This window comes from Lutra lutra, chromosome 4 (assembly GCF_902655055.1).
Source record: "Lutra lutra chromosome 4, mLutLut1.2, whole genome shotgun sequence".
NCBI classification, from domain to species: Eukaryota; Metazoa; Chordata; class Mammalia; order Carnivora; family Mustelidae; genus Lutra; species Lutra lutra.
In genome coordinates, this window is record NC_062281.1 from 142,828,121 (window position 1) to 142,853,349 (window position 25,229).

General features: G+C 40.5%; 2 protein-coding genes across 3 annotated transcripts in view; one reads left to right on the forward strand and one right to left on the reverse strand.

Annotated features, from left to right (window-relative positions):
* PDE4B (phosphodiesterase 4B) overlaps window positions 1-25,229 on the reverse strand; it is a 449,115-nt gene that overhangs the window by 124,601 nt on the left and 299,285 nt on the right. The window lies entirely within an intron of this gene.
* On the forward strand, window positions 21,907-23,793 carry LOC125097770 (succinyl-CoA:3-ketoacid coenzyme A transferase 1, mitochondrial-like). Its single transcript, XM_047725775.1, has one exon. It carries the CDS (start codon window positions 21,996-21,998, stop codon window positions 23,556-23,558), a length of 1,563 nt encoding a protein of 520 aa, XP_047581731.1. The 5' UTR covers window positions 21,907-21,995; the 3' UTR covers window positions 23,559-23,793.

Here is a 25,229-nt window from a genome sequence, read left to right on the forward strand (position 1 = left end):
CCAGGCCCTCCAGAATTTGCTGGTCTCCCCCGTGATGCCTAAAGGGTTCGTGTCTGGAACAGCAGGGGCCTCTAGCTTTAGTCGTATGGCCTGAATTCATTTAACTGGTCTCTGCCCATGCAGTAGCGGTCATTAAACATTATGAATGTGTGTTCCTGTGCTAAAACATTAGCAGGCACCAAGTGTATATGCCGACCAAAGTCTCAGAACTTTTTCCACTGAGAGTTTCCACCAGGCCTCACTCTGCCCCATGTTCTTCTAGAGTCATTCCTAGTGGGCAGAAAGTTTAAATCTACAAGGCATTCCCCTTAAAGTGGATGTCCTAAAGCATTCTGTCCCCAGGGTTTGTATATAAGAAGCTTGTCCTACCGGGTAAGCAGGGACTAGACCCAGACACCAAAACTCTCTCCCTGCTGTTCTCCTTTGTTTTTGTTTTTGTTTTTGTTTTGTTTTGTTTTGTTTTGTTTTTCTTTATTCTTTGCCGTGCCTAAACTCTAAACCCCTAAAGAGCTTGCTGGAATTCAGAAGAAGCCAGTGAAGAATTCGGGTGCAAAGAAGCCATCTCAGTGAGACAAACAGCCTTTCATATTCCCTAGGGCACTGTTTCAAAGCAACCAACACAGATGTACAACTTAGGAACAAACATGAATCACCAACCAGACACCAGCCCCAGTCACAGCAAAATTAGCGGGCAGACATCACAATACATCCCGCAGATCCAGGGTGGGAGGAGGGGCGTGGGCAAGGGGAAGACTGAGGACAGACTTAACAAGCAAAATGAATAGACCACACAAACTGAAACACAATTAGGGAGAAAATGGAATCTGAAATATCAGAAACAAACACATAAATAGAGATAATTCATTTAGGATGAATTCTGTAGGGTGAGTTTTTTGTGCCTGCCTTAATCAGGACACACATTTCACCTTTAGGCGTTTTTGTATTAAAAATTCATTATAATGGTTTTCTATATTATATAAAACACAGACAACAGGGAAAAAATACCACTTTTATTAGTTTAGTATGTTGTTTCCTTCTGGATATTTTCCCTCTAGGCTTGGATTATGATATTTTTTGTACAAGTATTTTCACGTACTGTGGTTTCCGAAATTATCATTTTCCATGCCCTGGCATTTTATGGTTCACCCGGATGCTGTATTGCACTTTCGTTTTTTTTTTAAACTTTCATTTATTTTTTGAAATTTCTTTTCAGCATGCCATACTTTCTTAAGCATTTTCCTTACTGTTGGCATCACACTTAGGATCTTAAAGAACACTGTAGTTGATATCTTTGAGCCTATAGTTACTGTTAAAATTAGAAGAGGTCACTCAGAAGTTTCAGATAGACCAAGAGAGGATGTCACTTTTGAGTTTCTCAATATCTCACTGTACTTTTCTGGAAGGATTTGCCCATATCCAGGTGGACAGAAACAGTACTGCCTTTTTTCTAGGTTCAGAGAAAGTCCCAGAATGGCTGTCTCCTGTCCAGGATTCCGCACCCTGACCCCCACACCCCGCCGCAACGATTCCACCTGACTTTCCCTGCGTTGGCCAAACACCCTGGGCTGAATCAGTTGCTCCTTGTATGAGACTGAATATTTCAAAAACTTTCTCCTGCTTTGTATCTAGAGTCTCGTTTCTCACGGCAGTGGTGGTCGCGGGTGGTGCGAGGGGGAAGAAGTGGTGCTCCTGGAAGCGCGAATGCCCTTCTCGGCAGTCTCCTCTAAGTCACTATCCTCAAACTTCTGCTCGGGGCACCTCCTCCAGGAAGCTTTCTCTGACAGTGCAGCCCGAATTTGATGTAGACAAATGTTCCTCCTCCGGGCTCCCCTCGGTTCCTTGACTGCAATACCAATCACAGCACGTGCCCCTCTCTGCTTAATTCTCTATTTGGCTTATTCCTACTGGACTCTTATATCCCAGAAAGAAGGGACCCGATATTGACTCACTTTTGCATCCCAGGCATCTGGGTCAGAGCCTTGTAAATAACAACAACAACAACAACAAAAATGTCGGCCACACCGATTAAAGAATACTGTGATTTACAGTGGAATTTTTTCCTTTCCCTTCCTTCTTCCTGTCTGCTTACTTTCATCTCTGTTCCCACCAACATGGGTTGCTGCTGTTTCTTTCGAATGAGTCTACAGAGATATGGCAGTGACTTATTTGATCAGCCTTATAAGGTGATGGTGTAAGAACACAAGGAAAATGAAACAGAATAAAACCAAAGAAAGTAAACTAAAACACTCAGCTGTGTTCTCCCTGAATGAAATTGATCTTGCATCAAAAAATCACTGCCTTAGATATCCATTTGAGACGGTGACATCTTGACACAAAACCCATCACGAGAAAAGCCCTCGTATGCCACCTTGCTAGCCCTCTTCAAATCTCCTTCTTTTTTAAATAAAAGCAAGAACCTTCTCTGCCCCGCACTTTCTCTGCTTGCGGTTTCCATTCTCTAAGAATCCATGCAAAGGCAGCCGTGAAGAGAGAGCCAGCAGATGGCAGAAGACAGCTACCGCTTCTTCCTGAGGCACCTCCCAGCCTCCCGTCGGAGCAGGTGGGGCTGTGTGCCAGTCTCAGAGGGAGAAATGTGACTGAGGCCTTATTCATAAGCCTAGGAGGAAAAGTCAGGGATAAAGAACAGAACCACAAGGTATACATGAAACCTTTTATTAAACTAAGAGAAGCTCTACTTCCAAGAATTCAAGCTAACCCAGGTGATTGCAGAATTGCCTGCAATTGTTTCCAGGGTGGCTGTTTCCTGACCCTCCATTACCCGCACGCACCCCAATTTCTGCAACAAAAACACATGAGGCAACCTCCTAGGGATAATTCGTTTCTGAATCAGAGGAGATATTCTGTTTCAACTCAGCCCTTCTCGAGGTGAGTCTCTGGTTTCTTCTGATGGATAGCAGCACCGTAAAAATTGTGAACTCTCCAGAAGAGGTTTAAACTCACAGGCCAGCATTGTGGCTCACCACCGTTTGGGGAGAGGGCCCTGCTGTCTCAATTTTGCTTCTCTTTCCTAAAAATTTATTCACTCGAGTATCGCCTACATGCCTCCATTTTTACAACTCAGGAAGGCTAATTCTCTTCGAAGCTCCCATTTCAAAGAGGAAAAAACAGCGTCTCCAAAATGTGACACTTCATTTGAAAAATTCTGAAGTGTGATCTCCTTTAATGACACCGTGCAGTCTGGGCCCAGGGAGCTCTCCTCCACGTCCCCCGACCCTTCTTGATCCCAGAGTCTGCCACGCTGGACTGTACTCCTCTGTTTACTCATCTTTCACTCCACTAAACTTGGACCTTGAAGCAGGGACTGAGCCTAATCTATTTTGTATTCCTGGGGCCTAGATCTGAGTCTCACACCAGAAGGCTTAGACCCAGTATTTGTTAAACGAATGAGAGGCTCTCGCAGTTTACATTTCTCATCTGGCAAAAAGCTTCTTCTATTTAGATTCAAACCTCTGTCAGGTGAAGGCTTCTGAAAAGTCCCTCGGTGGAGGTGATAGGATCCTCTTCCCCCATTCTTTCCCACCTTCCCGCAGTATCCTGGGGACGGATTCCTGGGAGTTCCCGCTTCCAAGAACTTCTGTGTCTCCGTCTAGAATGGGCGTGCGTGGATGGCGGTGGTACATTTGTGAGAAAATGCCATGTTTCTTTAAAGTTCTGTGGGGAAGTATTTCCCTCAATTGGATTCAGAGACTAACATCTTCAAAGGCTTGCTTACGGTTTTGGATAAAAATACTTAGGTTGGTCATCAGCTCAGTGTGCTATCTGGTCCCTACAGACAGGGACAGGGGTGACCCACCTTTATATAATTAATGGCGGCAGGCTGCTGCCAGTCCTAATTTTTATTGAAGGACTCAGCTGTGCAAAATCATGGCCAGCTTGATGTGGAGCCCATGTCCTCGCGGCGGGTAGGCAGCTCTCCTCTGGCCATAGTTACAGCCGAACATTGCAGGTCTGCCGTAAGAATTCAGTTCCAAAGTCTGCAACTTCCCTCCCAGAGACGAAGAAGGAGAATGATGATGTTGGGCTCATCTGAATTCTAGAAGCGGCTTCCCACAGTTTTCTTTTCTTCCTAGGGGCTTTGAAAATTACATTCCTGGCAATAATCCAAAATTGCTTTCCTCACAGAGAGGTTTAACCAGAGGTAGCCGAGTAATGCTAAAGAGCTCTGGGATTCTGAAGATCTGGCTTCTAGTTCCCGCTCTGTGAGGAAATAGCTGGAATGGAACAGAAGACTCCCCGTTCCCTGACTCCCACACCTTAGTCTTCCCCCACCCTGAAATAAATGAAGAAAAGAATGAGTGGAAGATCTCTGAGGCAACTCTGAGATTAGACATCTGACAGACATTTTGGAGATGGAAGAAGGACTGGTTCTCAAGTATGGCCTGCTGTGATTTGATATTGTGAATGATCATTCATTCAACTCATTCATTAAGTGCCCACTGTAAAATAAGGCACTGTTTCAGGCCTGAGAACACGGCAATGTGAAAGACAGACAAGGTCCTTGTGGGGAGGGATGGACAATCGATCGATCAAATAAAGTAATATCAGATAGTGATAACTACTTTGAGGAAAATAAAACCTAACAGTGTGGGAGAGACAGGTATGGAGAAGAAAGTTTCTTTAGTTTGGGTGATGAGCAGACCCACTCTATAAACCCCAAAGGTGGTCTCCTACTCTACACCAGGGCACCACCCCCGCCCAATAATCTTTCCCAGATGGTGTACTTGGATTGAGATCTGATAGAGGTAGTGGAAAGTCTGTCCCTGGATTCTTTCTGGTTTCCATTTCTGCTCCCTTTGTAACCAAAGAATTTGGTGAGATGATACTTGTGTGTGAACTTGATGCCATCTATTAAGCTAGCGACTTAATTTTCCTCATCCCTGCTCCCTTTCTGGGCTGAATCAGTTGCTCCACTGTCTCATACAGCTATACATGTACTGATATCTATGTATATGTACCACAGCACTTGTCCAGCATGATTGGTAATGTCCCAGTCTGCCCCCCAAACTGCTGTGTTCCTTAAGGACACAGACCATCTTTTTTCACATTATTTTTACCTCACTGCTAATGGCCATGTCTGTCAGAGTATGGGTACTTAATAAGGGTCTGATGGATATACCAATGAAAGCAATGAATGATTTGAGACCAAGGAACTTTTACCAGTTCCCCTTGATACCCGTCATAGCACAGATGTACTTCTCCAACAAGAAGGGATGTGAATGGTGTGGAGATACCAAGCTATCTTCTGCCCTCTTCTCTAACTGATCTCTAAAAGCTAGCTCCATAAAGAAGAACCTGGGGTTTGCTATCAAATATCACCACGGAGAGGGCTGGAATACCATCCATAGGGTACGGAGCCCAAGGAGAAGGCAAATGGTCCTCCTTGGTAGCAGTCATTCTCATCCCTTGGTGTTGGTGATATCAGAGATAGAAGTACCAAGAGTGTTCCTCTTAATGTTCCTTTGGTAGAACGCTTCAATATTGCTGAAGAATTTATGTTGTAACTTCTTTCTTTTACTTGTTGTTTGAGATACTTTCTTGGGTTGTAAACATTTCACGAAAGAAATGCATCAACAAAAATGTAATACCAATACTTCATTTTTCTAATGAGATAATATGACTGTCATTTTTAAAAAGCGTTTCTCGTCAAATGCTAAGGAGGTTATTTTAATGTGATCCTTTAATAACTTCACACTATGTTGTATGATTTGATACACAAGGAAAACAGGACCAAATACAAACAATCCTACCTTGTAATTGTAAGAACATTATTTCTAACGAGTTTACAAAGTGCTCTGTCAGTCTATTTCCAGGTAAAAAATGATTTTCAGAAATATGAATGTTATAAGGTAAGTATATGTTTCTTTATGTGTTCTAATTCTCAAACCTACTCTCAGACTTTGATCTACTTAAACCTCCTAAGGGTTAGGATGACTCTTAACAGTAATGTTCACTTTCTGTAGCTCATTGATTCTCAGGAAAGGTAGGGGACCCCCAGATGATAATAATTTTGAGTGGAATGTGTTTTGTGTGTGGACTTTGTAAAGCATGGGGGAGGGAGGAGAACCAAGATAGAGAACTTACTACTCTGTGGTGCTGCTGCTCTAAGCTGTACTGTGGGTATACAAATTCCCTACTAGCTCAATAGTTTCCAGCCTACATTTTCCATCTTTTCTAAAAGATCGTCATAGAAGTTATTCAAATGGTCTCTTAACAGGATATAAGTATTCCCATTTATTGTTTGTAGCCCTGCCAAAAAGAAAACTTATTAATTAAATAAAATATTCATTTTAAAATATTGTGTCAGCTTCCAGTAGCCTGAAGGCAAGCAAAATTCCCTTCGAGAGAAATGCTCCTGATCTGGGAAAACCAGTTCTTACTCAACCGGTGATGGCTTCCAGGAATTGTTGCTTTCTTTTGTAAGTTTTCAGATACCATCTGGAAATCAGTTCTAGAAATTCTGCTTGATACATAATTAAAATATTAATGATTGGTGGTCACTTAGCTTGTTGGTATATGCTCCAGGGATGGGGAACACTTTAATCCCATGAGATAGGAATTTCACGTTCGGATTGATTTCATTGTTTATTACTTAGGCCAGAAAACTTGAATTAATTTTAGTCTTTAGTCCAAACCTCCCCCACCTTCATCCACTTACTCAACCAGTCTCCCTCACTGTGGTAAATGGTGCTGCAGTGGCTCAGTTGAATCATCCATGATTGACCCCCTTCCTCAAATTCCCTTCCTCTTCTTCAGTTGGCCAAGAAGTTCTAATTGTCCCGCATCAAAATTATACGTTTCATTTTTGCAGCCACCGTAATTTCAGTGCATTAAAATCTAACTTGAACTAGAATAGCCACCCTATGAATCTCCCTGCTGCCACTTCCCCCATCCTCCATACTCTTACCCATTTAGCAGCAAGAACAGTATCTCAACATAAAAATCAAATCATGTCACAGCATTTGTGGTGTGACAAAAACCTCACCATGGTTTACAAATCTCTATATAATCCAGTCCCTGTCACCACCCCTCTAACCTCATTTATACCACACCCCTCTCTGCTCAGCCTCAGGGGCTTCCTTTCTGTTCCAGGAACTTGCCAAATCCTTTCCAACCTCAGCAGTTTGCATGTGTGTGTTTTGTTCACTAGTATATTTTATTTGCTCTGAACACTCCCTGGCTCACAGAAAGTACTAAATAAATATTTGTTAAATTAATAAATAAATGCTGGTTTCTCTGCTTGTTCTCTCCTCTACTCTTAGCATGGCTGCCTTCTTCTCATTCTTTAAGCCTTGGATTAAGTTAGCTACTTAAAAAAAAATTCTTTTCCCAATCCATTATTTGTGGAGGACCCTTTATCTTCATAGCACCTGTTTCAATGTTTTGCTATATCTATTTGTAAGTTCATTATTTTTTAATTGTCTTCATCTCTCCTAAAACTCTAAGTGCCATGAGGCTCATCTGTTGTACTTACCAGGGCATTGACTAGTGCCTAGTACTGGGGCTGGGACATACTCTCAGTTCTGAACTAATGTCTGTTCATTAGATTAAACTGAGTATATACATGTATTAAACACTAACAATCACCTCAGTGATTCCTAGCAGATCTATTTTATTGCTATTTGAAAATATATATTTCTTTTTTAGGATAAGAGCTCATTTATTGACTTCATGTCATTGGGACAGCTCCCAAACTAATCCTAAGGAAACTGAGATTTAAAATATCAGTTTGATTTAAAGACTTGCTATAGCATTTTTTGGTGATGATTACTTGGGCTCATTTCAGAAGATGAGACTAGTTTTCAGATCAAATTTCACAAGCCATTGACCTTTCAGAGAGAGCTGCAAGGAGGTATTGAGGTCTACATGGAGGTTGCATCCCCAGTTCTAGGTGTGTGCAATGCCATTACCTAATATTTCAGGAACTTCATATTTTTACAAATTTTTAAAAAAGATTTTATTTATTTATTTGACAGAGAGAGATAACAAGCAGGCAGAGAGGCAGGCAGAGGGTGGAGGGGGGAGCAGGCTCCCCGCTGAGCAGAGAGCCCAATGTGGGGCTCGATCCCAGGACCCCGAGATCATGACCCGAGCCAAAGGCAGAGGCCCAACCCACTGAGCCACCCAGGTACCCCAAGAACTTCGTATTTTAAAGAACAATTTATATTCTCTCAAGAATGAATAGGTTACATATCTTTTTGGTGGAGGTAGGGGGCTGGGAGGAGTGGCAGACTGGTTTGCTATAAATTCAAATAATAATCATAAAATTGGAAATCATTGCCTCAGCCTCCGGTCTACTGAGCACTTAATAGTGTTTACATCAGTTAACATCTGGCCTCCAAATGTTATCAGTCTTAAAGACCGCACCTGCAGACAGCCTGGCATTTGAGCTTTAAATGTGTTCTTTTGGGAAGGAAGGAGAGGGGAGAGAAGGGGGATATGAGAAAGAACAGGTGGAAAAATGAGATCCCAGAATCTTTTCTCCTTGACTCAGGCAGTAAAGCTAAGAAAAATTACACATTTTTTTCCTCACAAATGCGGAGCACTTACAATGTGCCAGGCCACGTATTCCGTGTTTGGTATATATTCAGTGTTTTGTTTCATTGCTATAGTCACTCTGTGGGGCAGTTGTTCATTTGATTCTATGGATTAAACCCAAGTTCAAAGGGTTTAAATAATTTGCTGGAGATCACTCAGCTTTTAAATGGTGGATCTTCGATTCAAGCCTGGAAACCCAATTTGATCGTATCTATTAACAGATCAATCAACTCACCCACATCAGTAAACATCTGCTCAGTCTTTCCTCTTGTGACTTTTGATAAATTTTCATGATTGTGTCTGAAGCCAGGTCTTCTGTTCAGAATCCTGCCCTTTCTCCCCTGCCCCCCCTTTCTCTCCTACTGCACCATCCTTTTTCATTTTGTACATCAGCAAACAATCTACTGTAAAAATTTATATCTAAAACAAACCAACACACAAACAAAAAATAACCACCCAAGAGACTTCCACCAGGCATATGAAAGTTGAAAGAATTCATCACCAGCAGACCTGAAGTTTCAGAAATGTTAAAGGAAATCCTTCAGGCGGAAGGAAAACTATGCCAGATAGAAATCAGTATCTACACAAAGGAATGAAGTTTTTGACTCCTTTTAAAAATCTCTTCAAAATACAACTGACTGACAAGAAGAAACAGAAATAATAACTATGTATTGTAAGATTTATAATGTATACAGAAGTAAATTAGATGACAGACAATAAGAGCACAACGGCAAAGAAGGGTGAAATGGACGTATATCGTGGGAAGGTCATTACACTATATTTGAAGTGGTATAATATTGCTTGAAGGTAGACTGGGATAAGCTAAACAGTTACATGAAGACAAAAACACCAAAGTAACATTAAAATTTAAAAAATGAAGAGCTTTACCTAAGGAAATAAAAAAGGAAGCATAAAACACTTAATTATCCAAAACAGCAGAAAAAGAGGAAAAAGCATATAATGGATAGGGTAAATAGAAAACTAATAGCAACATGGTAAATATAAACCTGACCATGTTAATAATCCCTTTAAATGTAAACAGCCTAAACACCACAATTAAAAGGCAGACATTTCCAAGATGGATAAAAGAGTATGAGTCAACATTATGCTGCCTGTAACAAGCCACTTTAAAAATATAAAAACACAAGTTAAAGGAAATGGAGTGGAAATATATATATATACTATAATAACACTCATCAAAAGAAATCCAGAATGACTATATTAAAATAAGAACAAAAAAAATTTTAAAACAGACAGTCTTATCAGGAACAGAAGGTCATTTCATAATGGTAAAGAAGACCATCTGTAAAGAGGATACAACAATTCTGACAATTCAGGCACCAATTTATGAAATAGTTTCAAAGTACATGAAAAGAAGAAAAGCAAAAAAGGACAAATAGAAAAATCAAGAAGTGTAGTCTCAGTAATTGATAGAACTAATAGAAACCCAATAAGGATATAGAAAACTTGAACAATGTTATCAATTTCACCTGGCATTGCTAGAACACTATACCTAACAGCAGTTGATGTGTACATGGTAACATGTATACGCACCGAAACAGACAATATTCTAGGCCATAAAATAAGTCTCAATAAGTTTTAAAAAAATCCAAGCCATACAGAGTATGTTCTCTGATCAGAGTGGGATTAAATTAGGAGTCAATAACAGAAATATCTCTAGTAAAGCTCCAAGTGTTTGAAATTAAACATTCTAAATAACTTGTGGGTCAAAGACAAAATCAAAAGAGAAATTTGAAAGCATTTTGACTGACTGAAAATGAAAACATTCCATGTCAAAATCTGTGCGATGCAGCTAAAGCTGAACTTATAGGTAAATCTGTGGCACTAAGTGCCTTTATTAGAAAAGAATAAAATAAATGACCTCAGTTTCTAGCTCAAATTTGAGAAACAATAGCAAATATGCTTACCAAAGTAAGCATGAGGGGGGAAAAAAAGGTAACAACAGAAATAAAATAGAGGGAGAGAGAGACCGAGAAAGAGACTCAATGAAGACAAAATAGTTTCTTTCATGTAAACACCAAAACTGACAAACTTCTAGTCAGATTTACCAGGAAAAAAAGAGAAGATGCAGATTAAGGATATCAGGAATGAAAGAGTAGACATCAGTACAGATTCTAAAGATATAAGAAAGACAATAAGGAACCATTATGAGCAACTTTATGACAATAAATTCTACAACTTAGATGAAATACCTAAATTCCTTGAAAAACACAAACTACCAAAGGTCACTGAAGAAGAAAGAGATAACATGCATGGGCCTATATACCTATTATAGAAATTGCATTTAAAAGTTCACATCGTTCTCACAAAGAAAACTGCAAGCCCAGATGACTTTTCTGGTGAATACTGACAAAAATTTAAAGAAGAAATAATACTAATTCTACACAAACCTTTCAGAAAGTTGAAGAGGAGGGAATACTTCCCAACTAATTATTTAAAGTCAACATTTCTCTGGAAAGAAAATGTACAGATCATTTTCCCCATAAACACACCTGAAAAAAATGTTTAAATTATAGTAAATCTAACCCAATAATATATAAAAAGGTTTACACATTATGATCAAGTGGGATTTATCCAAGGAATATAAGGTTGTATAACACTCAAAAAACCATCAATGCAATTCACCATATCAATATTTTAAAAACTATGATCATCTTAGTAGATGCAGAGAAAAACATCTGACAAAATTCAATATCCATTTCTGGCAAAAACTTCCAGAAAACTAGAAATAGAAGGGAAATTTCTCAGCCAGGTAAAGAGCATCTGTGAAAAAGCTACATCTAACATCATACTTGAGAGTGAAACACTGAGTTATTGCCCCTTGAAATTAGGAAGAGTAAGAATGTCTGTTCTCACCACTTCTACTGAAGATTTTACAAGAAACTGTAATTAATCAGTGTAGCAAGGGAAAAAATAGATAAAAAAGAATCTACCCTGGAAAGGAAAAAGTAAAACTTTCTCTATTCATTGATGATATGCTTGTGTATACAGAATATTCATTACAGCTTTGTTATAGTAAAAAACTGAAAATAACCCAAATGTTAACAGGTGAATATATAAACAAATTGTAGTGTGTTCATACAATGAAATACCACTTAGCAATAAAAAGGAGCAAACTATCAAATCCTGCAACAATATGGACTAAATTCAAACTAATTTTTCTTGGGTAAAAGAAGGTAGGTCAAAAGAGTACATATTGTATGTTTCCATTTATCTAAAATACTAGAAAATAAAACTACAGTGACAGCACATTAGTGACTTTTGGGGGGTAGAGAGGGGGTAACAAGGAGGGCTGGGAGGAATTGCAAAGGGAAATTTTTGGGTTTGATGGACATGAATTACCTTGAATGTAGCAATGGTCTTGTGAGTGTATACATGTCCAAACTGCACATTTTAAAAAGTAAACTTCGCATGTCATTTGTTCCTAAAGATTTATTTTTAAAAGACTTGTGATTACTCCATGCTATCCTCAACTATTGTCTCATTTCTTTCTTTTCTTTTTTTTATTTCTTTGCACTCTTTTATTTTATTTTATTTTATTTTATTTTATTTTATTTGCACTCTTTTAAAAGCAAAATTCTTCAACAAGTTGTCTTTACTTGTGGTCTTCCCCAACATTTCTGTTCTTCTCAGCGCTCTGTACTCAGGGTTTGGTCCACAGCACTTCATAGGAAATCCATCTTGTTTTATAACATCAGGCTCCTATGTCTTGCCCAAACTAACAGTCGATTCTCAGTCACCATCTTCTTAAAGTGTCAGGAGCATCTGACACATTTATCCTTCTCTTATTTTGATTTTCAAGATATTACCTTCTGCTGTTTATCTCTCTATTACATTGGCCTTCCTAGGGCTTTCAACTCCCCCAGATTCTAAATGTTGGAGCATCTCGGGACTCAGCCCTGTTTTCTTTATCTATACTCATTTCCTAGGTGACTGTATCATTGCATTTATCATGGTGTAAAATACTCTCTGTTCACCAATGACTCCCTAATGTGTTTAAAACGATGACAACTACAGAAAGAACATGACGAATGGTCCACAGGCTCGGAATGGGACTAGACAGAGCTGGAAATCTCAAGAACAGCCAAGGCAATTTAAAGGGTAAAGGCCTGAAAATGTGGGATGGATGCCAGGTACTGGCGCAGAGGCTCCTAGTCTGTGCTTTCCAGGGCATTCAAAACACTGTCTGCACAGCCTTTGTGCATCACTGTCCTCAGCTCTGGTGGTAATTTTATGTAAAATGCATCCTATTTCTATAAAACTACTTAGCATTGATTTCGCATCTGAAGAGTTTCAGAAACGTCAACATTCCAAAAATAAATGGTATCATGATTCTATTAGAGCTCAAGCAAAGTCTCCAGGCTTCACTGTTCTTTGCCATTATTTTTAGAAATTAAATCTTCCTGTAATCTAAGTTGAATGCCTCTGAGCAGATCACAGCTGGCCCTTCATCAGGACAGGCAGCCCTCCTTTTCATTCCCTAAAGGTAGGACTGGTCAATCTTGGGGGATGACCTCACCATTACAGGACCTTTGGGGAACTATGAGGATCCTTGACCTCACACTTGGCCTTCATGGAGTATGAAAGCCCTAAATCACCATGGCAGGCTTCAGCTTCTCTATCCACAGCAGCCATTTCAGAAGAGGTACATAGCATCAGTGTTTTGAATTGAACAGGGAAGTCCTTTGTAACCAATTTGAATTCATTTTCTTCTTCAGATATCAATTCCCATTCATGATTTGTGATTTTGGAAAGAGCATTTGTTCCTTTACAAATCCATCTTTTCAATAACAGAAACAATGATTGCCTCGAAATATAACTAGTTGAGGAAACCCCCTCGCAAAGTATTCTTTTCCTTTCCGCTGCTTTTCCTACAATCTTGTCTTCGAACCGACTCACTCACAGTTAAACCAGTCACTTGAAGGGCTGATTTATCTGCGACAGATGTCCCCTGAAGAGTTCGTCCGAGCTCTGTCCATAATGCCATTTCCTCATTTTATCTTTTCACAACCAATTTTCTCAACATGGATTTCCTCTTTAATACTCAATTACGTTAACTTACTGGTAAATTACCCAGTCTAACCAAAACATCAGTTTCAATAACCTAAAGGACAGAGAGGGCTCTTCACAAGGTGTTTCTGACTCACATATTTCTGACTCATGGATGGATGTACTATGTTCTGTGGCACCTCAATAATGTGGCATTACTTGGACAAATAAAAAACACCACCTTATGCAGCTAGCTGTTTCTTACATGTTTTCTTCACAATTTTATAAATGAGTCACTTCTTCAATAGTTTTCAAATGATTTTTAAAAAATTCTACTCAGATGTGTGACCAGTCTACTCTAAACAAGGAAGCCATAAAACTCATTCCATTTTCCACACAGGTTTTATCATTTTGTAATTTTTCAAATTTGCAATTTCCATGCAGGTTTAACTAATTTAACATAGAATTAAGAGATGCTTAAGGTCATTCCTTACTGAATATAAACAGCAGCAACTTTTATTCTATTGGGCAAGTTGAGTTTGGGAAAAGTTGATTTTTTTCTTTTGCCTATTTCCAGACGAACATTTCTCATGTATCAACTTACCAATCTCATTGCTAGTTTGAAAAAAAAAAAAAATACGACATAAACGGATGCAAAACTCTCAAATCTCCCTTAACAATTCCTGCACTAGTAGTATCATGTCTGCTTAGTACTCAAAGCACTTTTCAAACTTCTCTCTCTCTCTCTCTTTTTTTTTAAAATCTGCAACACAAAACACAAAGTATAGTCTGACTCTGCTGTGGCAAAACCTCTAATGCATCACAACTGCAGAAAGAAAAAAAAAAATGACAGACTGACTCTGTCTGACAGTCAAGGTCCTAACGGTGTGATGTGAACTTGACCTTCTAAGCATATGTGCTAGGATCTCTGATATATACTCTAATCAAGCTAAAATACACTCTTTCCCAGAGTTATACTTACTTCACTTTTGTTTATGCTTGTCCTATTTCTTCTAGAATATCCTTTCTGACATTTCCACAAGTCTAAATCCACGTGTGAGCAAGGGACAAGGTGGGGGAATGGAAAACACTAGAATTAGGGAAAACTCAGGAGCTCTAATGGGGGAGCAACTGCCTAGACACTGTTAAGCTGCCCTATGGGGTCAGCCTCATTAAGAAATACTGAGAGTGACTCAAAGGCTCCTACATAGAGAAGGAAATGATTGCCCTGGGAAAGATCTGCTTCAAAGGAGTTTAATCATCAGGTCAGGCAGAGGCTCTGGAATGAGGCACATCAGGTTCTGAATAGAAGCTCCACCATTTGCCAACTAAAGGGCCTTGGATTTAACTTCCCTGAGCCTTAGTTTCCGCATGTGTAAAACACTGATAGAGAAGAAAGCTAAACGCTTGCTACGAGGAGGAAATTAAACACTATGTGTGAAGATTTAGATGTTCGGCTCTCCAATTCACTAGTTCTGCCAGTGCAGGACAAACGCAATGTAATAGAAATGGTAGTATGGTTTATTTCGACAGAGGGCCAGAGATTTTTACCTGCCCCTATTCTGGAAATGGAATTTCCCAAGATCTGTAGATATCACAGAGCAGATCCCAAAGTTCTTGTGTGGCCTGGGAAGCCGCTGATGTGTGGAGTAGGAATTCCCCTAGGGGTGTGCGGGAGAACGGGTCCCCCTGTAACAGAGGCTCTGGGGAGGATGCTCCAAAGCCAGGAGGCTGAATTGAGTCTTGGAAGATAAACAACTCAGGAAGAGCCGAATCATGTAGGGAAGGCACTGAGCTGACTGTCCCAGAGGCCCCCACAATCTTTGCCTCTGATCTGTTCTGAAGATAAGAGTGTCCAACTGACACCGTTTTGGCCAACGACATGTCAGTGGAAGTCTCTGGGGAAGGTGTTCCTTCCCAAACCTTAGGTCAGACACATGAACTTCACATTTTTGTAGGTTAAAAATAGTCGGAAGTCAGATATTTCAACCCAGAGAAGACAAGACTCATTCCCTAAGAGAAGTCTATCCTTTGCTCCTTCACCATTCCTCTTTACTTTTCTGCGTGGAGCAGGAGACTCAATACACAATAGGTATCAATCTAATGCCTTTGAGGATAAGTACCACGGCCGCAGAAAAAGAAGATAGAAGGATCCTGAATCTCAGGACAGCAGTGAGTGACAGGAGGCCCTGGACTCCCGACCCCTGCAATTCTTGCTGTACAAGACAAACATTGCCCTGACTGCTTGGCCCCTGTGGTCGGGTGTCTCATGTGCAGCTGGAAACAATGTTAATTGATGCCAGGGTGCTCAGGTAGCAAGCGGAGGATGGCTGGACCTTTCCAGAGTGGAAGAACAGACTCCAGAGAAACTGGGTTCAGGCAGTAGAGCTTCTCTGGGGATGACCAGCACATCTGGAGTAGAAGAAACCTTGTGTTGCCTTAGAGGCAACATAGTAGGAAGCCTTTCCTGGAAAAGTCAAGAAGGGAAAAAGCAAGGAAGGGGAAGACAGGGAAGGGAGAGAAAGTTAAAGGGGAGAAGGAACATAGTACTAGGGAAGCTGCAATTTTAAACAGATGGTCAGGTTAGCAGGGTAGATATCTGAGGGAATTTCTGGGGTATTTGGAGTGTCAAGGAAACAGGAAATGAAAAGGTCCTAAAGGCAAGAACATGCTTGTGTATTTAGATATTAGCAAATAGGTTAGCATGACTAGAGCCCCATGAGTGAGGGAGAGAGAAGGAGAGGAGATGAGGTCAGGGGACCATTTCTTAGAACGCTTTCATAAAGCCTGTGTGAGAAAGACAGGGACCAATGAGGACAGCAAGACTTTATACTTTAGCAATTAGAATGCGTGAGATGCCATCATCAGCGATGAGGAAGTCAACAGAAAGATCAGATTCTGGGCCTGGGGGTAAAGATTAAATCATGTTGGGTTTGAGATGACAGAGATCAAAGAGATGTCACAGAGCAGCTGGATATAAAAATCTAGATGTAAGAATCTGGCAAGAGACACATTTCAGGTTCATATGCATGTTTCCTTGATTGATAAGTCAGTGGTGGTCTGTGCAGATGTGCACATTTTTCAAAACTTGAAAAGTAAATCTGTGTTTTCATCCGTCTATTCTCAGTCTCCATCCTGTATACTGATATTTAGCCAGTATGGTTGATGTGAGGTGTTTGGGGAAGATCAGGTGAAATAATGTATACAAAGGGCATATCTCAGTATAGATATTCAATAAATAATACCTAATATATATTGTGTATTAATTTTTCCAGAGATTTTCCAGAGTACTATGCATAAATCAACTTATTTAATCTTTACAATCAACTGATAAAGTATGTAATGTTTTAAACTCATTTTATAAATGATGATACCATGGTTCAGACAACTTTAAGAACCCTGTTCAAGGTCACAGAGCTGTTAAGCAGAAAAACCTGGATTCATACAAAGATCTTTTTACTCTTAAACCACTGTTCTTAACCTACATGCACTATAGTAGAGTTACAAACTTAGAAGCCCTCAGGGGTGACATATAGTTATGCAGTGACTCCTCTATCTAATGCCTACTCATAATTTATACAGGAGTGTGTAATAAGCATCTTAGACTCTACATGGCCAAAACAGAATCGTTTATTTTTCCAACTAAATATGTTCCTCCTTCAGTCCTTCAGTTTCCCCTATCAGTTAATGATATTGTTCATCTGCTAGTTGCTTAAGCCAAAAACCTAGGAAGTGGCCTTGATCTCTCTCTCTCTCTATCTCTCTCTCTCTCTCATCTGATGCATCCAACTCATCAGCAAGGCCTGATGGCTCTATTTGCAATATTTATCCCATATTTGTATAGTTTTTTCATATTCATAATTCCAACTGTCATTTCAAACTACCATTATCTGTTGTCTGGAATTTTTCAGTAGTCACTGGTTTTCTTATTTCCAGTCTTGGCTCCTAGAACCTATATTACCCACAGAACCCAGAATAAACTTTAAAAAAAAAAAAAAACAGGGATGCCTGGGTGGCTCAGTTGGTTGGGCGGCTGCCTTCGGCTCAGGTCATGATCCCGGCATCCTGGGATCGAGTCCCACATCGGGCTCCTTGCTCGGCAGGGAACCTGCTTCTCCCTCTGTCTCTGCCTGCCTCTCTGCCTACTTGTGATCTCTCTCTCTCTCTCTCTGACAAATAAATAAATAAAATCTTAAAAAAAAAAACCAGACTATGCTTTAAAATCTATAGCTATTCATCACATTTACATAAAATCCAACATCCTTACTAGAGCCCTAAGATTCTCCCTAATCTGCTCTCTGCTACCTCATTTTAAACTAGTCTCCCTCTTACTCATTATATTTTTTAAAGGCTTTATTTATTTATTTATGAGAGAGAGAGCGAGAGAGCAGGGGGAGGGACTGAGGGACAGAATCTCAACCAGACTCCACACTGAGTGCAGAGCCCAACGCAGGGCTTGGTCTCACAACCCTGAGATCATGACCTGAGCTGAAATCAAGAGTTGGATGCTTAACTGACGGAGCCATCCTGGTATCCCTCCTTTATTTTGGTTGCGCTGACCTTCCTTTTCCTTGAACAAAGCAAACTCTTCCTGTCCCGGGGCTTGCACTTGCCGTTGGTTCTGCTTACCATCCTCTGTCCCTGGTTCATCATATCACTGAGGCCTCAGAGCAAATATCGTCTCAGGAAGGCCTTCCTGGTCCACTCAAGCTATAATAGTACCCTTCTGCAAACACTACACACCACATCATCTTATTCTGTTTGCTTATTTACTTGTCGTTATTTGAAATTTCTTTATTAATTTGTTTGCTCATTTTTTAAAGAAAGACGTTTTTTCCCTTAAATTCAATTAGCCAACATTTAACAAATCATTAGTTTCAGATGTAGTGTTTAATGATTCATCAGTTGCATTGTATAACACTCAGTGCCTATCAGTCTTTCTCCCCTAGAATGTAGGCCTCATGAGATCTGAGATCTTGCCATCTCTTTTTCTCTGCTGCATCTCCAGGGCCCAGTATGGTGCCTGATACACAGAAGAGCACCAATGAGCACCAACCAATAAAATTGGTTGAATATAAGATAATGGGGAGTAACTGTTGAGGTCTTCGTGAACTGGAGGCATCGCCTGCTTAAAGAAATTTAAATCTAAATTTCTTTAGAATACTTTGTTGGCCAAATCAAAAGTTCTATTAGAATTTATAATCCCTGCACTCCACCACTCTACCCCCTGACCTACCCCCACTAATTCCGTAAGGTTGAAGACCTGAAATTTCACAAACAGAATGACACTGAATTTTAGTATGCAAATGAGCAACTTCTTCCCAGCAAAATATTTTTTTCCCCTAGATCTGCAGTGGTTTCCCCAAGAGAAGAAATCATTCAGCCACCTAGTTTTTCTTTAAACATGACTCATACAGTGAATGAATTACTTCTCCTTCGTGGGAAATTTATTGATGGGAAATGTTACAAATCTATGAAAAATAATTTTTTTTCAAATGAGAATAAGAGACTAAAACCTCCAATCACCAGGAAAATGGAGTGAAACTGGAGACTCAAATACAGTATGAATTTATATAAGTTAAACAGAGGGTGATTTTTAAGAGATTTCATAGCTAGGTCAAGCATCAAATAGACCTTTTTTCTGGTTGCCAGGCCCAAATACTCAGCTTATACTTTTTTAAAACCCAAGTCTAGATGAATCCTGGCTGGAGCTGTACATGTCTTGCTTCAAAGCCCATCAGAAGTGATGCCCAAGGAGGGACAGGCCTTCTTCACTTAATTCACTTCAAAGCCACTTGATGACTGTAAAGGAACTCATTTCACTCAGGGTTTCCCATTAAAAAATGTGAGGGTGGAAAGATATCTAAGCTAACATTAAGAATGCAGTAGTTCTTAGAAATCTTATGTACTGAGTAGAGTAAGATGAGGGTTGATAATGTACTATAGGTACGGAAAAAGGGAGAATACAGATGATGTGCTTTCTATTTGAGGGTAGTTTGCTAAAGCCTGCTTGAAGTGGTCTGAGGTGAGAATCGGAGGTGAGAAAATAAAGACAAAGTTTTATTTATTTATTTATTTTTTTTTTTAAAAGATTTTATTCATTTGACAGAGAGAGATCACAAGTGGGCAGAGAGGCAGGCAGAGAGAGAGGAGGAAGCAGGCTCCCCGCAGAGCAGAGAGCCCAATGCAGGACTTGATCCCAGGACCCTGAGATCATGACCTGAGCCGAAGGCAGAGGCTTAACCACTGAGCCACCCAGGTGCCCCTAAAGACAAAGTTTTAAATAGTTCTGTTGTAAAGGAGAGGGCAGATGTGAAACAGCCATCAGCAGGGGCCTATGGAGTCCATTTGGCTTCTTTACTGTTATGTTCAAGTGTTTGAGAGATGGAAGAAATGATGATCAAGGTGAGGGAGGAGAAAGAGAGGGGCAAAGTCCTGGAGGATGGGCACCAGGGTGCAGGGGAGAGGCTAGAGTTTGGAAAGTTCCATGAATTAGCTCTCCTGTGATTTCTTCTATTGTCTCAATGAGAGTGAGACAGATGACCTTGGTTTGTTAGGTTTTAGGACAGGTGACCTGGCATGAAATAGTTGTTTTAAGAGAACAGGAGAGTGAACTGACCTGAAACACACAGAAAATTTGCTGAGTAATACCGACAACTTATCTGAGATTTGCAGTCATTAAATGCAGAATGAGCTCAAGGAGCATGGTTGAGTATTTTTCTCCAATCATGTCCAGCTACTCTTGTGCTGAGGCTGAGTTGGTTAAGAGTCGGTCTAACTGGTTCTGAAATGCGGCAGGTGAGTAGGCAGGCACCTAAGGGTATTTATCACAGAGTGGTTTCATGTAAGCCCTGAAATCTAAGCTAGATAAGGAAAGACATAGGGGAATATTTGTGAGAAGAGTTGAGGGGAGGAAGGGACAGTGAGAAGATGATGGTAGGGTCAGTGAATTGGAAGACATCATGGGGTACAAATCTAAGCAGTGAGAAACAGAAAGAAAAGCTAGAAGGATGGATAGTAAGAGTCTCACAGTTAAGATGCTTAACATCAAGATTTCAGAGATAGTTCAGTCATTGCTAACTAAAAGATCCAGGATAAACATGGGAGAGAAGACGGTTAGTTGGCATAGAACAAAAGATTATTCAAAGTGATAGCAAATAACCATAAGAGTATTGAATAGATTGTCTATATGGATGTGGAAGTGATCCCAAATGATGACATAGTTTCCTAGTAGAGAGAAAGAGTGAGTCAGATGTTGCAGTATTCAGTGAATTAGAAAAAGTGACCCAGAGGTGGATGGATGAATGACTACACCCAGGAGGGAGAGTGGGAGGTATAGTCCGATGGCATGTACGTCAAAGAAGATGGGCTTTTGTAAAAGAAGGGTAAAAAAATGGTCCCTAAAAAAAAAAAAAATGGTCCCTAAGCAACAACAAAAAGTAAGGACAACACTTCCACTACCTTAGGTCCTACAGTGCATAGAATATGGGAGAAAGAAAGGGTAGCTATCTCTTGAGAACAATGCAAGTGTACCTCTGTGGCCAAGGGAGAGCCGAGTGTCAGTTATAGCAAAGAGAGCTGAACAATCAGCTGAGAGACAGAGAATGCAGGAAATCTTGATTCCCAGACCAGGAGTTCCACCAGCATCATGGAAAGGTTAGAGGAGATTAGTTTATAGTAGGGGATGTGTTGGGCCATTTGGAGCTAAATGTCAGAGTGGTGATGGGAGGTTTGGGCTACTAATGGTAACTGAAGGAAACCGGAATGTAAGAAAGGAGCGAAACGGGAGGGTCATAGGGAGGAAAGTAGACAAGATTTTGAACCATAAGTTCTTCAAGGATCTTATCTGTTTTGACTATCAAATCACAGAATAGGAGAGATAAGGAGGAAAGAACATAACCTATATAATCAGCAGACGGTACTACATATGATTCTTTCACTTAACTGCTACATGACTTGAGAGAATTTATATAATACATTTAATTCTAAATTACTTAATCTATAAAATAGTTATCATACTGCTTATCAGGGTGTTGAGGCAAAGATTAACTGGATAATATGTTTTATATTTTTTATAAGAAAAATAAAATGCAATGGATTTATTTATTTATTTGCCAAGTAGGCAGTTCCCATTTTTAACAATATCTTAGTGTGCCATTAAGCAATTTTGTCTTCCCCATTAGAAAAACTCAGGTGACATAACAAGCCATCAGAGACCCTACCTAAACCAAACAAGGATCCGGAGTATAATCCTGGCTGTGCTACACAAGATGCCCCATCCTTAGACTTTAAATTCCCCTTACAGGGAGAAAGAAGTTAAAAATGGCCAGAGCTCCCTTCCCTCCCTTCGCGTTGACGCGGCTTGGCCCGGCAGCGCTCCCACACCCTCACGCCCCAACCCGTCGCCTCCTCCACGCCCGGCCTGGAACATGGCGGCCCTCAAACTCCTCTCCGCCTGGTCCCCGCTCTGCGCCTCCGCCCGCCTCACCGGGGGCGTCTGGTCCAAGGAATGTGTTTGCTACTTTTCAACCAGCACGCGTCGCCACACCAAATTCTATACAGATCCAGTGGAAGCTGTACAAGACATCCCTGATGGCGCAACAATACTGGTTGGTGGTTTTGGGTTATGTGGAATTCCAGAGAATCTTATAGGAGCCTTGCTGAAGACTGGAGTGAAAGGCCTGACTGCAGTCAGCAACAATGCAGGGGTTGACAACTTTGGGCTGGGCCTTTTGCTTCGATCCAAGCAGATAAAACGCATGGTCTCTTCATACGTGGGAGAAAATGCAGAATTTGAACGACAGTACTTAAGTGGTGAATTAGAAGTAGAGCTGACACCTCAGGGCAAGCTTGCAGAGCGGATTCGTGCAGGCGGGGCTGGAGTTCCCGCCTTTTACACCAGCACCGGGTACGGGACCCTAGTGCAACAAGGAGGGGCACCGATCAAATACAACAAGGATGGCAGCATTGCCATTGCCAGTAAGCCGAGAGAGGTGAGAGAGTTTAATGGTCAGCATTTTATTTTGGAGGAAGCAATTACTGGAGATTTTGCTTTGGTGAAAGCGTGGAAGGCAGACCAAGCAGGAAACGTGATTTTCAGGAAAAGTGCAAGAAATTTCAATTTGCCAATGTGCAAAGCTGCAGAGACCACAGTGGTAGAGGTTGAAGAAATTGTGGATATTGGATCATTTGCCCCAGAAGACATCCATATTCCTAAGATCTATGTACATCGCCTCATAAAAGGAGAAAAATATGAGAAAAGAATTCAGCGTCTATCAGTCCGGAAAGAGGAGGATGTAAAAACCAAATCTGGTAAACCTGGAGATAATGTGAGGGAGCGGATTATCAAGCGGGCAGCTCTTGAATTTGAGGACGGCATGTATGCTAATTTGGGCATAGGAATCCCACTTCTGGCCAGCAACTTTATCAGCCCAAATATCACAGTTCATCTGCAAAGTGAAAATGGAATCTTGGGTTTGGGTCCGTATCCACTACAAAATGAAGTTGATGCAGATCTAATCAATGCAGGCAAGGAAACAGTTACTGTTCTTCCAGGAGCCTCTTACTTCTCCAGCGATGAATCATTTGCGATGATTAGAGGGGGACATGTCAATCTAACAATGCTAGGAGCAATGCAGGTTTCCAAGTATGGTGACCTAGCTAACTGGATGATACCTGGGAAGATGGTGAAAGGAATGGGAGGGGCTATGGATCTAGTGTCCAGTGCGAAGACCAAAGTGGTGGTCACCATGGAGCATTCTGCAAAGGGAAATGTACATAAAATCATGGAGAAATGTACATTGCCACTGACTGGAAAGCAATGTGTCAACCGCATCATTACTGAAAAGGCTGTGTTTGATGTGGACAACAAAAAAGGACTGACTCTGATTGAACTCTGGGAAGGCCTGACCGTGGATGACATAAAAAAGAGCACTGGGTGTGATTTTGCAGTTTCACCAAAACTCATGCCAATGCAGCAGATCACAACTTGAAATGTGAAATAGACATTTGTCCTAGACTGTGTGTTTTTCATTTTAATCACATAGGATTTCATTGAAAGGGTATCAGTAATCGTAATTGTATGTCTCATGTAGTTTTTGACTAGTTTTCTTCAAGCATTTTCCACTGTACCTAGCCATATAGACTTTGTTCTCTCAAGTGTGCTATGACATCTTAATGAAAGGCAACAAATAAATAAATAAATAAAAATTTAAAAGAAAAAAAAAATGGCCAGAGTTCCTTTCCTTCCTAGTGGGGTGGTCTTTATCAGATGGTTCTGGTTGGGGGGCCTTTCTGGAGGATCCTGCTCCTTTTTTCCAGAGCTACCTTCATTTTTGCCTATTTCTGGGGCTGGATCCCCAGGCTTCCACAAGTTTAGGAGCTCCTGACATCTTTTCAATAAATTCCCATTTGTTTTAGTCAAAATCAATATCTTTTGTAAGAAACCAAAGACCTCTGATATATTAATGCATATTATATAAATATTGTCATTGCTACTGCTAATACTTAGAGCAATGAAAACAATGTACCTGTTTACCACTTCAGACAGAAATAGCCAAGGCTTAACTGAAAAAATAAATGAAGATACCAACTTCGTGCCATTCCCTGGAGCCCTGGAAACATATCCAACCTATTCTCCTTCAAGGGACTATCAATTCCAATCGATGTTATTACCCATCTCCAGAAAGCTCACGGCAACAATTTTAAGGCACCTTTCTGAAGCTCTAAATTTGCCAAACCAGGCACAGTAAATCCAAATCTATCCCATTAAATAATTGTAACACTGGGAAAGGCAGTTTAAGACTGTGAGTGGGGAATGATAAATCACAGATAAAAAGATAAATTAGCTACTCGAAAGACCGATGACTCAAGAAAGGAGCATGCATTCGAATTTATAATGCAAAAGGCTCCACTGTCATCATCCATCTCAGCCTGCACCCAGCCCACAAGGCTACTTTGCAATTTCAGTAATCAGTTTCGATAACTAATATCCACATTAAAAGCCCCTCAACTTCATACTGCGTTAAGAGGATGCTAATGTGTCAGGCTCCTGAATGTCTCCCACTTTATCCTCTGGAATTCATGAAGAGACAATTTGGAAACTTTAAATGCTTTTTCTCCCTAATGGAAGGGAGATGAGGCTAAGAGAAAAGTACCTGAACAAAGAAGTACTGAATATTAATCTAGAGCTCTAATGCTTTGAAGTTAGAAGGGGATCAAAGAACATTCTTGTTATCAGCTACTCTGTGCTTTTATTCCTGCGGTAAGTAAAACATCCAATCTTGTGAGTTTTTAAGCTGCTTAGCCCCAGACTACCTCCAAGACTCCAGACATTCCTGGTCACCTACTTCCTTCCTTTTACTTAGTTTGTCCAGTGGTCATTAAGTAAATTTTGCCATGCCTTGGAACTTTTCCTCTCGAGTCTGGCTTGGAGTATATAGCTTCCCCAGCCCTGTGTTACTTGGGAAGATAAGTAGGCAGGCCTTTCTAGTTTTAAGAGTTTGTGTTTGTTTTTTTTTTAAGATTTTATTTATTTATTTGACAGAGAGAGATCACAAGTAGGCAGAGAGGCAGGCAGAGGGAGAGAGAAAAACAGGCTCCCCGCTGAGCAGAGAGCCCCATGCGGCACTCGATCCCAGGACCCTGAGATCATGACCTGAGCT

Coding starts and splice junctions, on each gene's coding strand:
- LOC125097770 (XM_047725775.1), top strand. CDS start 21,996: ATGGCGGCCCTCAAACTCCTCTCCGCCTGGTCCCCGCTCTGCGCCTCC.